This window comes from Ornithorhynchus anatinus, chromosome 11, assembly GCF_004115215.2.
Source record: "Ornithorhynchus anatinus isolate Pmale09 chromosome 11, mOrnAna1.pri.v4, whole genome shotgun sequence".
NCBI classification, from domain to species: domain Eukaryota; kingdom Metazoa; phylum Chordata; class Mammalia; order Monotremata; family Ornithorhynchidae; genus Ornithorhynchus; species Ornithorhynchus anatinus.
In genome coordinates this window covers 54,363,473-54,376,262 of record NC_041738.1, presented here as the reverse complement: position 1 = coordinate 54,376,262, position 12,790 = coordinate 54,363,473, and the positions used below count along the sequence as shown (strand labels likewise).

The 12,790-nt window shown below is 54.6% G+C and overlaps 1 protein-coding gene across 1 annotated transcript; it reads left to right on the top strand.

Moving 5' to 3' along the window:
* Positions 1-4,714: 4,714 nt before the first annotated feature.
* TMPRSS4 (transmembrane serine protease 4) lies at positions 4,715-8,669 on the top strand. Its single transcript, XM_039913637.1, has 6 exons — positions 4,715-4,754; positions 5,257-5,416; positions 5,923-6,089; positions 7,195-7,293; positions 7,903-8,045; positions 8,469-8,669. Exons 1-6 carry the CDS (start codon positions 4,715-4,717, stop codon positions 8,667-8,669), a joined length of 810 nt encoding a protein of 269 aa, XP_039769571.1.
* Positions 8,670-12,790: the final 4,121 nt, after the last annotated feature.

The following is a 12,790-nucleotide window of genomic DNA, read 5'->3' as shown; positions in this document are numbered from 1 at the left end:
GGCAGTGGGGGATTCAAACTCACAACCCCTGAGGTGGCTCTGGGAGAGGCCAAGGGTCAGCTTTGATACTGACTTTTTGGGTGACCTTGGGCAAGTCTCTTTCCCTCTTCAAAACCTTACTTAAAAATCACCTCCTCCAAGAGGCGTTCCCAGACTGAGCTCCTCTTCCCCCTCTACTCCCTCTGCCATTCCCCCTTTATGTCTCCGCAGCTAAAGCCTCATTTTCCCCTTTTCCCTCTGCTCCTCCACCTCTCCCTTCCCATCCCCACAGCACTGTACTCGTCCGCTCAACTGTATATATTTTCGTTACCCTATTTATTTTGTTAATGAATTGTACATCGCCTTGATTCTATTTAGTTGCCATTGTTTTTACGAGATGTTCTTCCCCTTGACGCTGTTTAGTGCCATTGTTCTTGTCTGTCCGTCTCCCCCGATTAGACTGTAAGCCCGTCAAACGGCAGGGACTGTCTCTATCTGTTGCCGACTTGTTCATCCCAAGCGCTTAGTACAGTGCTCTGCACATAGTAAGCGCTCAATAAATACTATTGAATGAATGAATGAATGAAAGTCACTTAACTGCTCTGGGCCTCAGTTTCCTCCTCTGTAAAGTGGGTAGTAAATATCTATTCCTCCTCCTACTTAAACTGTGAGTCCCATGAGGGACAGGGACGCAAGGGGTATCTTCTATCTACTCCAGTGTTGAGTAGAAATAATGACAATAATAATAATAGTATTGGATAACCACTTACTATGTGCCAAACACTGTACCTAGGACTGGTGTAGCTACAAGATAATTAGTTCCCACATGGGGCTCATCATTGAAGTAGGAGAACTGAGGCACAGAAAAGTTAAGTGATTTGCCCAAGGTCACACAGCAAAGCCGGGATTAGAACCCAGGTCCTCTAACTCCCAGGCCCCTGCCCTTTCCTGTAGGCTTTGCTGCCTCTCTGCAGTGTTTGGACATAGTAAGCACTTTAACACAATAATAATCAACTGGCAGTGGGGAGAGGAAGCAGGCCTGACAGTTTGGACGCATTCCCTGTCCAACAATGGGCTCACGATCTAAGCAGGAGGGGGAACAGGTATTGAATCCCCATTTTACAGATAAGGGAACCGGGACACAGAGAAGTTAAGTGACTTGGCCAAGGTCACACGGCAGGCAATTGACAGAGTCAGGATTAGAACCCAGGGCCTCTGGCTCCCAGGCGTGTGTTCTTTCCACTAGGTTATGCTGCTTCACCATCAGGAGATGGGTAGAAGTTGAGCCATTTCTAACCTCTGCCTCTCTAAAGCCCTCCTTCTTCACCTTCCTCCCCTTCCCCCATCCTCCAGCTGATTCCTCCTGGAGAGAAAGGAGATGGAGATAAAGAATACAGAGCTCCCAGCCCTGGGACCTAGCAACTAACTGGGGCTAGTAGGCGTCTTTTCCCAGGAAAGCTCTCGTAGAGAGTAAAGGAATGGATATTTGTGCATGTCTGTCGGTGTGGTGTGCAGTGAGATGTGTGCATCCGTGTGAAAGTGCATATGCATTTGAACATCTGAGTGGGTCTGTTAGTGAAGTTCAGAACAAATGAAATGAAACACTTCTTCACTTGGCAACATGGTAAACACGTGGATTCCCACAGGAAGCTGTATGGCCAAAAATATCAGCAGGTCCCACAGGGGTTTGAGTAGATTCATGAATTCCCTGTATTCTGGGGCACTAGGAGAAAAGTCAGGGATGGAGAGAGGACAGTCAAGGGTGTTCAAAGGCATGGGCTGCTTTACTGGAGGGAGAGTCAGGGGTGGAGAAGGGAAACTTAGGGTCCATGCTGGGTCACTGGAAGGAGAGTCAGGGAATGGTCTGTGGGCTGGATCGTTGAAGGAAGAGTCAGAGTTGTTAATTGATCTATTCTAAACTGGTCTACATGTGCTGGGTCAGATATGGCATGAGTTTCTTTTATTAGGTGGCTTGGCAAGAATGCCATCATTGGGTGCATGGAGGACAGTCTTCCTTCATATTAGAAAATAATGCTTCTGATGAGCATGCAGCAGGGTGTTTCTGATTGTATGTGGGTGCCTATGGGAGAGTATGAGGGAGACCAGGTGGTCAGGCAGGCAGCTGATACCTTTCCTTGTGTTTCTCCTGCTCATCTCTGCCCAGATTTCTCCCCTCCCATGGCCTCCCTTCCTGGGGTTCCTCTCTTACCCTCAACAACTCTGCTCTGGCTTTTACAGGACCCAGCCTGTGAGAGCCCACTGACCGGAGAAGGTAAGGTTCAGTCCAGACCAGGCCTAGATTCTCAATCTCTAGCCCCAGGGTTGGGGGGGGGCGTCTAGAGGGGAGGGTAGAGTGGTGCCACACTTTGCCCCCAGAACTTTGCCAGCAACACCTGCCAGCCAGAAAAATCTCCATGGTGGGCACAGCCCCACCCTGGGCTTCCGGAACCAGAGTGGAGATGAGCTAAGGACTGGGAGAGCCAGAGGATGAGATCTGCCCCTCTTAGGGGCTCCATCTGGGCCACGTCTGACTCAAGAAGGCATGACAGCTTACGGATCTCTAGAGGAGCAGGTGGCGGGAGTGCCGGCCCAGCAGCTTACCCAGAGGAATGTCCAAAAGGGCATCGCCAGGCTCAGGGATGGATACCAGAAAGGGGTTGTGACCTCTGAGACACACTGTGTGATGTGAGTGAGACAACAACTCTCCAGAGAGGGAGGGGAGAGACTGAGTCCGAATCCTCAACTCCAACTGCCCATCTCTCTCTAGGATATAGGGGCAAATCAATCACCAGGGAGCCACTTACTGAGCCCTCACCCTCTTGACTCGGGGAGCCACGATTCGGTCCAGCTAAGTAGAGCCTGTTGCTCCAAGAGGCAGGTATGGTGTGCAGTGAAAAGAGAGGAAGTCTAGTTTCTCGGGGCTGGTAAGTTTGGCAGGCTATCTGCAAGTCTGGTTTAAAAAGGCCCCATGGTTCCATTAGTGACTTCCGGACTCCATAACCATTTGTTGCTATTGGGGAAGAGAGAGAGACAGAGAGGAGAACTACCAAGCAGGTTTCCCCAACCCCCGCGCAACAAGCTGCAGACCCCATGGGTCCTAGAGGAATGTAAGAGATTTCTCAAGTCTCCCTCTTTCATCTGCCTGAGCTGGCAGGCTGGGCTGGGACCAGGTGTCTTAGCCACTTCTCTGATCTTGTTGCAGGTGCCTCCTCCCTGAGCAAACCCCGGGACCCCAGGAAGGCCTGCAGGAGGGTGGGCATTCCCATCGTGGCCACCATCCTCAGCCTCCTGGCCATTGTTGCTGCCGCCGTGCTAAGTAAGTGGTCCCTCCCAGTGCCTGGACTCGATGGACCGAGCACAGCCTAGTCCCTGCCCACTGCTTCCAAGTGGTTCCTAGAGCTACAACTTGGGGGGGGGGGTTCTCGGGGGCTCATGGACAGGGGAATTGCCTCTTGGAGAAGGGGCAGCTCCACCTTCCCCACACCCCTGCAATCCCAGCCTCTGTGGTCGGGTCTTGGTTCTTGCCCAGCTCGACCTTCTTCTTGACCCCATCCCCAATCTCCTAGTCAAGATGGTTCTGGATCACAACTACTTCCTCTGCCGAGACTCCCTCCGCTTCATCCCTCTCCAGCAGCTATGTGACAGGCGGCCTGACTGCCCTTCCGGCGACGATGAGCAGTATTGCGTCCAGAGCGTCTCCGAAGGGCCCCCCGTAGGAGGTGGGACCCTGGGAGTGGGGCAATGGGCGGGGTCGTGGTCGCTCCAAGCCGGCACCTCTGATGACCTCTTGAGAGTCTCTCCCTTGGGGGTCAGCCTGGAAGGGCAAGGAGGCATAGGGCTGGACCAGATGACCTTCAGGTGTCCCCAAGAGGATCTAAGCTCGAATGAGGGGACCGGCTGTTTTCTAATGCCTGACCTGCCCTCTCCTCTCCCTCCCAATGGCCACAGCTGGACACTCCCAGCATTTCCTGGGCGGGGGGGGGGGTCCCTTTATTGGTGACCGTGGGGGGAGGGGGAGTTGAACGAGAGAGTTGTGAGTGGGGAGGGGCCAAGCCAACTTGGCTCCTTCCGGCAGTCCGTCTCTCCAAGGACAGATTCACGCTGCAGGTGCTGGACGCAGCCTCGGGGGCCTGGTCGCTGGTCTGTTTTGACAACTTCACTTTGGCGTTAGCTAAGGTGGCCTGTGGCCAGATGGGCTACAGCAGGTATGCAGCTCTGGTCCCCGCCCACTACCCCTGAGCCCTGCGAAGGTCTGGTGGGGTGGCAGTGGCTGTAAGAAAGTCGGGAGGGATTTGAAGTCAGAAGCCACCAAGGGGAGGCTGGTGGTTGCCAGGATGGGGCTGGGACAATACACATCTCATCCCTTTCCCCAGTCAAACCGCTGACCCCTCGTTCCAGCCTGTGGAAGTTGGGCCTGATTCAACCACATCCAGCCTCGTGATAACCGAGGGTGACCAGGGTCTCCAAGTTCCAGACCTTAGGGGGTAAGTGAGGGGCTCCATCCTCTCCTAGGTGAGGGGTGAGTGGAGGGGTTGGGGATAGTATCTGGCCGTTCTCCACTTCACCAGAAAGAGGGATTTAGGTTAGGCTCCCAAGGGGAACTTTCTAACCTCCAGAGCTGGAAAAACCTAAGAGGCACAGCAAGAGGTGGGCAGTCACCTTCTTGCCTGGACCAGAGATGTGTCCATCCTATTTGAAGGCAGCGGGAAAGGCAATTTGCCCATTCCCCACCAGAATGGACAATTATTTGTCTTCCCGGGGTCATCTGTTCCCAGGTCCTAGATCAAAGAGAATCTATCTGGGCAATTTTTCCTTTGCCCACCCAACACCGTGGCCCCCACGCCCGACACACTCTGTCTCTCTCCCTCTCCCTCTCCCTGTCCCAAGGATTTAAGGAACCTGTTCCAGGCTCTCTCCCAGGAGCCAGGGCAGAGGTCTGGTTGAGGGGTGACAAACTGGGGTCTCTTCCCTGGGATGCTGGGAAACCAACCCCAAACTAGGCCCAGGCCGGAGAGTTGACTCCCCACATCCGGGTCATATTCCAGCCCGTGTCCATCCAGTTCTGTGGTTTCCCTCCGCTGCACAGGTAAGTCCTGGTGAGGGCCCTCCGGCCTCCAACGAGCTTGTGGTCTGATTTCTCCCAGACCCAGCTGGCATAGGAGAGCCCAAGGGTGGGAGAGGGTAGGGTGCAAGGTGGGTTCTGGGAGGAGCTGGGGGGTGGATGGGGGCAGCTGGCCCACAGCCCCACCAGCCGGGTCCTCGGTTCCCTCGCTGTAGCCTGCGGCGAGAACCTACGGTCCCCGCGGGTCGTGGGCGGGGAGCCGGCCGCAGAGGGGGTTTGGCCATGGCAGGTCAGTGTCCAGCACCAAAAGCAGCACAGATGCGGCGGCAGCATCCTTGGCCCCCTGTGGATCCTGACAGCTGCCCACTGCTTCAAGTGAGTGTCCCACCCCCACCCCCACTGCCCCAAGGTGTCCGGGTTTACCGCCTATGAGTGGTTGCACATTCCCCCACAACACCTCCAGGGAATTCACCAGAGCCTTGGCCAAGTGACCTTGGACAAGTCATTTAACTTCTCTGTGCCTCAGTTGCCTCATCTATAAAATGGGGATTCAAAGCCAGTTCTCCCTCCTACTTAGACTGTGAGCCCCATGTGGGATAGGGACTGTGTCTGAACTGATTTTTCTCATACCTTTCCCAGCTCTTAGAACAGTACTTGCCACCTAGTAAGCACTGCACAAATACCATTATCATTACTAGTATTAGTTACTATCATTAATATTATCCCACACATTTTCCCTCGCCAGGGGTGCCCATGTGTCTGATGGATGCAAAGAGGGGAGCACACAGGGGCTCTTGGACATAGGAAAGCCAGAATGATGGGGCTAGCTGGCGAGCCAAGCCCCAGGAGAACCAGATTTACTCCCATAATTTCCCACTCAGGACCAACCCCGTCGTGACCCAGTGGCAGGTCACATCCGGCTCCAATGTGCTGTCTGACTTCCCCGCCCTGGCGGTGGCCAAGATCTTCATCATGGACCTGGACAACACATCCCCCAAGGATGGGGACATCGCTCTGGTCAAGCTGGAAACACCCCTCGTTCTGTCAGGTGGAGGTGCACCCCGAGGGCACCCCCATCCCTAGCCTGTCTGGGGGCAGGGCCCTGGGCTGGACATTGCGGGGGGAGGGTCAGAGGGAAGAGGTGATCCGGTCCTTGTCTTCAAGGACTGACCAGCAGATCACACAGGGAGAGAGACAGAGACAGAGAGACAGAGACAGAGAGACAGAGACAGAGAGACAGAGACAGAGAGACAGAGAGAGAGAGACAGAGAGAGAGAGACAGAGAGAGAGACAGAGAGAGAGACAGAGAGAGAACAGGAAAGGCAGAGGCAGTCTATAAGATATCGAGGGGCATTAGGGCGCCTACAGCACATGCACACACGCACTTGTTCTCTCTCTCTCTTTCTCCCAACTCAACTAGAGCTGGGGAAGTGGTAATCCAGAAAGGTTTTCTGAAGGAAGTGGGGTTTAAGTGTGTTTTGGAAGTGGACACCCATGGGATTTGGGTAAGAGGTGATCTGATCCTGCTTAACCCAGGAAGACTTTCCCCAATAGCAGTTTCGGTTTGCTGATGGTGGCGTTTTGACTGTCAAAGTCCTCTCACACCACGCCACCCCAGGTTTTGAACCCTGTTGTCACCAAGTCAACCTGGGTTACAGTGTAGTTTGAACTTTCCCCCAAGTCTTGTGCCCTCGCCTCACGACTGTTCCTGCCCGTTTTCTGGACAGCCATCAGCATCCAGGGTAGCTATTGGTGGAATGCAGAAGGGTGAAGCTAATCGCCAGCCTCCCATCCCGGCACACCAGTTGTCGATCATGTCAAATTCCACGCTATTCAGATGGTCCACCCAAGAAAGCTTGCCCCCACTGGGCTGCAGGGCCCCAGCGATCCCAAACTTGCTTTTTTTTAATGATACTTCTTACTCACTATGTGCCAGGCATTGTACAAGCTACTCAGGTTGGACACAGTCCATGTCCCACACGGGGCTCACAGTCTAAATCCCCATTTTACAGATGAGGTAGATGAGGCACAGGGAAGCTAAATGACTTGCCCAGGGTCACACAGCAGGCAAATGGCAGACCTGGGATTAGAACCGAGGTCCTTCTGACTTTGGAAACTGTTGCTCACACCCTTTTCTCCCACCTCTCCGACAGATACGGTCAGACCCATCTGCCTGCCCTTCTTTGATGAAGAGCTGGCAGAAGCCACCCAGCTGTGGGTCACAGGTTGGGGGTACACGGAGCAGGGTGGAGGTGAGTCCTGGGGTGGGTTCCCTGGCAGGAGCATGAAGTGGGGAGAGGAAGTGGAGTGCTTTGCTATCTGATCACTGGGGGACAGCGTGTGGTGGTGAGAGTGCTGAGGACCCTGAAATGAGCCTGGAACCATAGGGAATAAACGCCAGGGAGTTTCCCCAGCTATGGGGTCAGGGGTCAGCAAGAATAGGGGTCAGATATCCAAATCCACCCAAGAAAATACTTCCTGTTCCTGGGACGAGGGAGGGGAGAATGTCAGCAGATTCCCCACTGCGGCCATGGCTTAAAACAAAGAGATGCCCATTGTCCAACCAGATACCAGGCAGTTTTATCCAGAGGCAAGGGGAGGGACTAAATGACCATTCAAAACCCTTTCTGAAGCATCATATTCTGTCTTTAAAGCACCCGAGAGGCCATCCACTCCCCCCTATGTATGAATGTGTGGATGTGGTGGCGGTGCCCACACTGAGCATGTTTGTCTGCTCACACATGCATTCACTGGATACGTGTGCGCACGGATATGTACGTTCGTTCATGCACATGTGCATGGGGGAGCAGGCATGTGCCTGCCCTCCCCAGGGAAGATGTCCAACGACCTGCCATCCCCAGGGAAGATGTCCAGCAACCTGCAGCAGGCCCTGATCGAAGTCATCGACAACGAGCGCTGCAACGCGGCAGACGCCTATCAGGGGGACGTTACGGAAAAGATGATCTGCGCTGGCATCATCGGGGGTGGAGTGGACACTTGCCAGGTGCCTCCCCTCCAGATGCCCTGGCTCCCGGGATCCCCCCTCCCTGCTGGGTTTTTGAGAGAGACCCGTGGACAGGGCATCAGAGGCTGAACAGACTGATACCTCCTGTCTGAAACTGCAGACTCTCTCGTGGGCTCAGACTATTCTCCCAGTGTCGCTTTACCCCCCGATGGGGCTTGGAAAGGGAGTCCCGACCCAACCTCCCCCCTCCCTCCCCAAACGGGACACCAGCTGACCACAGTCCCGAGGGTTGACAATCCTTAGAGGTTGGGTGGGGAGGCCGCGTCGGGGAGCCAGGAGACGATCCATCACTTCAGACTTCCCGGTCTTCTTGGAACTCGACCTGGATCCCGGGGCGCTGTGGAGGGAGGGGAGACGCTGCCCCGACCCTTCCCAGCCTCCACCCAGCTCTGTCCTTCCCAGGGTGACAGCGGCGGACCCCTCATGTACGAAGCGGGGAGCTGGCAGGTGGTGGGCATTGTCAGCTGGGGACATGGCTGCGGGGGGCCTAGCACTCCCGGGGTCTACACCAAAGTCCGGTCCTACCTCAACTGGATCGCCACCGTCAGAAAGGTAGGTCTCTCAGCGCGGATCCCCCCGCTCCTGACCCCCTGGCATTCCTAACGCCCTCCTCGTATCCCTCTTTCCTTCTCGTCCAGTCTGAACTTTAAGCCTTTTCCACTCCTGGAGAGGCCGGACTCCCACGCCGAAGACCCTCGCGGGCTCCCGGGGAGCAGCAGCATCCACACTCGGAACCTCGGGGTCCCACCTCCCCGCCCGCCCTGTCTTCTGGCTCCGGGCAACTCGGTGCCAGGCCTACCGTACTGTCCCGACCCGCCGCGACAAAACTATAAACTGACCGCCAGCGCTCACACACCACCTGTGTCCTAAAAGAGGTCGCGGCCGCTTCCTCAAAGAACGACTTTGTTTAAATTCGTTCGTTTACCTTCGTGGTCACCGATTAGTTCATGAGCTGCCTGGGCAACAGCTTGTCAGCTCTGTAGGTTGAGTAATTGTTTAACTCCTAAAAGGCAAGCCCCATTTGGACTTGTCAGAAAGACCCGGGTTCCAGTCAGAAGGACTTGGGTTCTAGTCAGAAGGACCCGGGTTCTAATCCCGACTCCACCACGTGTCTGCTGTGTGACCTTGGGCAAGTCACTTGACTTCTCTGGGTTTCAGTTACCTCATCTGTAAAAATGGGGTTTAAGAGTGTGAGCTCCGTGGGGGACAGAGACTGTGTCCAATTTAACTTGTATCTACCCCAGCGCTTAGAACAGTGCTTGGTATATAGTAAACGATTAACAAGTCCCGTAATTAATTGATTAATTTGGGTTTAACCTGTGGGAAGGTGGTGTTACCTTTATGAAGTAAATCATGAACTCCCTGTGCCCTTAGCAGCCTCCGATGCCGCCTTTCTAATTTTAGAGAGATGGCAGCAACAGCAATAATACAGTTCGCTGCCTCACGAATTTTCCACGGCATTTAAAGTACTTAGGGGTTCTCCTTTCCCTCCCATCACCGCCCCCGGCCCCGAGTTGACAAAAACAGCCCAGGGAGTGTGTGCCGAAGACTGTTCTTCTGCTTTTCACAGAGGGAAAATCTGAGGCCCAGAGACGGTGAGGGCTCATCTCAAAATCACACAGCAATTCAGGGGCAAAGTCAGGTGTCAAATCTGGGGCCCCCGTCTAATGCTCAGTTCCTCTGCCTCTAACATCAGAGCCTGATAGGCCCTGGAATGTAATAAAGATGGTAATCCTGGTGATAAACTGCACTGTGTGTTTCTATTCTTGGTTTTATATTCATATATTTTATATTCATGCTTTTATAGTCTAAGCACTTAGTACAGTACTCTGCACACAGCACTCCCTAAAACTGGAAGCCCAATGTGGGACAGGGACTAGGTCGGGACTGGTTATTTTGTGGCTCCCCTAGAGCTTGATACAAATACCATCATCATCAATAAAGAACACTGAGTGATTGATTGGCAACTCAATGGTGGAGAGACCATTTGGCTCAGCCTTCTGGCTCTAAGCAGGCCACTCGCCCACTCGATCGAGGCGGCGCGTAGTGGTGGTGACTGAGGTGGGGGGAGGGAGGGGAGGCGGGGAGTGTCCCTTAAAATATCCCCAAGATATTCCACATCCTTCCTCCGACGCTTAACCCAGTGTTTGATGCCCTTAATAATAATAATAATGATGGTATCTGTTAAGCGCTTACTATGTGCCGAGCACTGTTCTAAGCGCTGGGGGGGGGGATATGAGGTTATCAGGTAGTCCCTCGTGAGGTTCACAGTCTTTAACCCCATTTTACAGATGAGGTAACTGAGGCACAGTGAAGTGATCTGCCTGAAGTCACACAGCTGACAAGCAGAGAAGAGGGATTCGAACCCATGACCTCTGACTCCCAGGCCCGGGCTCTTTCCACTGAGCCACCCTGCTTCTCCTCCCTTGACCAGCAGGGGGAGACCTTACCTCCTGCAGTAATTCAAACCCATTTCCACTGCGACAGGGAGAGCAGAAGGTGAGCACCTTACCATTAAAAACGTGGTGAAGAGGTGGAGACCGCAGCACAATCTCTTTTCTTCGGGCTGGTAAAAACGAGATCTTAACTACAAAGCTAGGACAAATCCCCCCGCCCCCACAACAAGCCTCATTCCCCGCTCTGGAGGGCTTGGCAGTCTCCGTGGCTACGATTCATCCACATTCATCCTGAAAGGGGTTGGAGAGCCAGAAAGGTGGAGATGGCTTGGAGGGAGGGAGAGGAGGCTAATAAAACGGGAGTGGAGGAGGGCGGAGCTCCCGGTGGTCGGGAATTCACAGCTGAACGCTATTGAGCACAGGCGCAGCCGGGGGAGGAATCTGCACTGCTGGGGGACCGGGAGGGCGAAGTGCACTGATTATAGAACGAAATCAGGGTTTGGGACCTGCCCTCTGACAGTGGCGAAGCTCAGATCATAAGTTAATGGGCTGGGGGACCCTGGCTGGGAGCCCCGGATAGTAGTAATGGTAATAATAATAATGGTGGTATTTGTTATGCGCTTACTATGTGACAAGCACAATTCTAAGCGCTGAGGTACATACGAGATCATCAGGTCCCACATGAGGTTTATAGTCTAAGTAGGAGGGGAACAGGCATTGACTCCCAATTTTACGGATGAGGGAACTGGGATCCAGAGAAGTGAAGTGACTTGCCCAGGGACACAAGGCAGGCAAGTGGCAGGGGCGGGATTAGAACTCAGGGCTTCTGACTCCCAGGCCCACGGTCTTTCTTCTAGGCTACCCTGCTTCACTGCTTCCCGGGTACTGGTAGAGAAGCAAGGCCTGTGAGGGGCAGATGGAAGAGGCACAAAGAGGGTGGACGAGTTGATATGCAAATCGCATATTAAATCAGAAGCCACCGTCCATGGTCCAGGATGGGAGAGCGGGTGGCCACTTGTGGTGGAGAGGGGTGGGGGAGAGGGGCTTGGACTACGAGTTGCCGAGGAAAAGACGGGACTGGGGAAGACCCCGGCGTCCGAGGCCCACCAGACCGACCGCCGGCCCGAGGTCCCCAGCCAAGCTCTAGAAACATAAACTTTTTATTCCATCCAAGGCAAAGCTAAAGGAAACTCGACAGTGCAAAACGCATCGAAAAGGCGAGACCCAAGGTGGTGCCGCGCCCTGTGCTGGGGTCCCGGGGTGCCCCTGGGCACAGACCCCCTGGGGCTGCGGAGTCCCCGGCCCTCCCTGCGGGCACGAGCTCAGGAGGAAGGAGACTGGGATGGTTGCTTTCCCGTTGAAGCCAGAGGCATAACCCTAACCCTAAACCTAACCCATGCATAGTAATATCAGCAGCTCTGCATTTCGGGGGCTGGGAGGGGGCTGGGGGCGAGGGCGGAGATCGCTGCATCTCCCTCCGCCCCCAACCCCGCCGAGCTCAACACCGCCAACGAGGTGGGGTGGAAGAAGCAGGGGGCAGGCGAGGAGGAGGAGGGAGGGGAGGGCGGGAGGGCTCCATCCTGCTCCCCCCCTCGCTCGGGTCCTGGGTGAGTGAGGGCAGGGCAACCCAGACAAGGGGCGATTGAAGACTCCTCCTGCCTCTCGGTTCCATTATTTTCACGACTGCAATTTGCCCAGATACACCGTCCCGCCCCGCAAATATACAACTTCCTACACACAACCCCTCTCAACCCATGATATAACCTTCTACGCACACCCTACCCTTTCCATACCTTCATTCACATACACTCTCTCTCTCTCTCACACACACACACACACGCACACACACCCACACAGAGCCCCTATAGCCCCCGACTCTCTCAGAGTCACATCTCCCAGCTCCCACCCACTCCAACCCATAGTCACACCCATAGTTACACACACTTTCCCCCCCTCTCCCCACCCACCTACAGCCACCCAGCCTAGGATGCAAGCTAGACTGGAAGCTCCTCTTGGGCAGGGAACGTTTCTACCAACTCTGTTGCAATGTCCTCTCCCAAGCGTTTAGTACAGTGCTCTGCACGCAGTAAGCGCTCAATAAATACCGTTGATTGACTGAGGAGATGAGCTGACCGGAGCTAACCGCTCCAAGCCCTGACAGCCCCCCACTCTTCCTCTCTCTGAAAGGAAGTGGGGTGGGGGGAAGGGAGATGTTCTGGAAGGTTTCTGTCCATCCCATTTGACCGGCACCTGGAAGGCCAAGAGGACTGCCCAGGTAAGCGAAGCCAACTCTCTCCTCACCCACCCCACCGTGCAGCTAGATCGAGG

Excerpts from the sequence above, each read along its gene's own strand:
- TMPRSS4 (XM_039913637.1), top strand. The coding sequence starts at position 4,715 with ATGGACAATTATTTGTCTTCCCGGGGTCATCTGTTCCCAG. Across the intron at positions 6,090-7,194 it reads AACACCCCTCGTTCTGTCAG|ATACGGTCAGACCCATCTGC; the intron begins GTGGAGGTGCAC and ends CCTCTCCGACAG. Across the intron at positions 7,294-7,902 it reads GTACACGGAGCAGGGTGGAG|GGAAGATGTCCAGCAACCTG; the intron begins GTGAGTCCTGGG and ends TGCCATCCCCAG.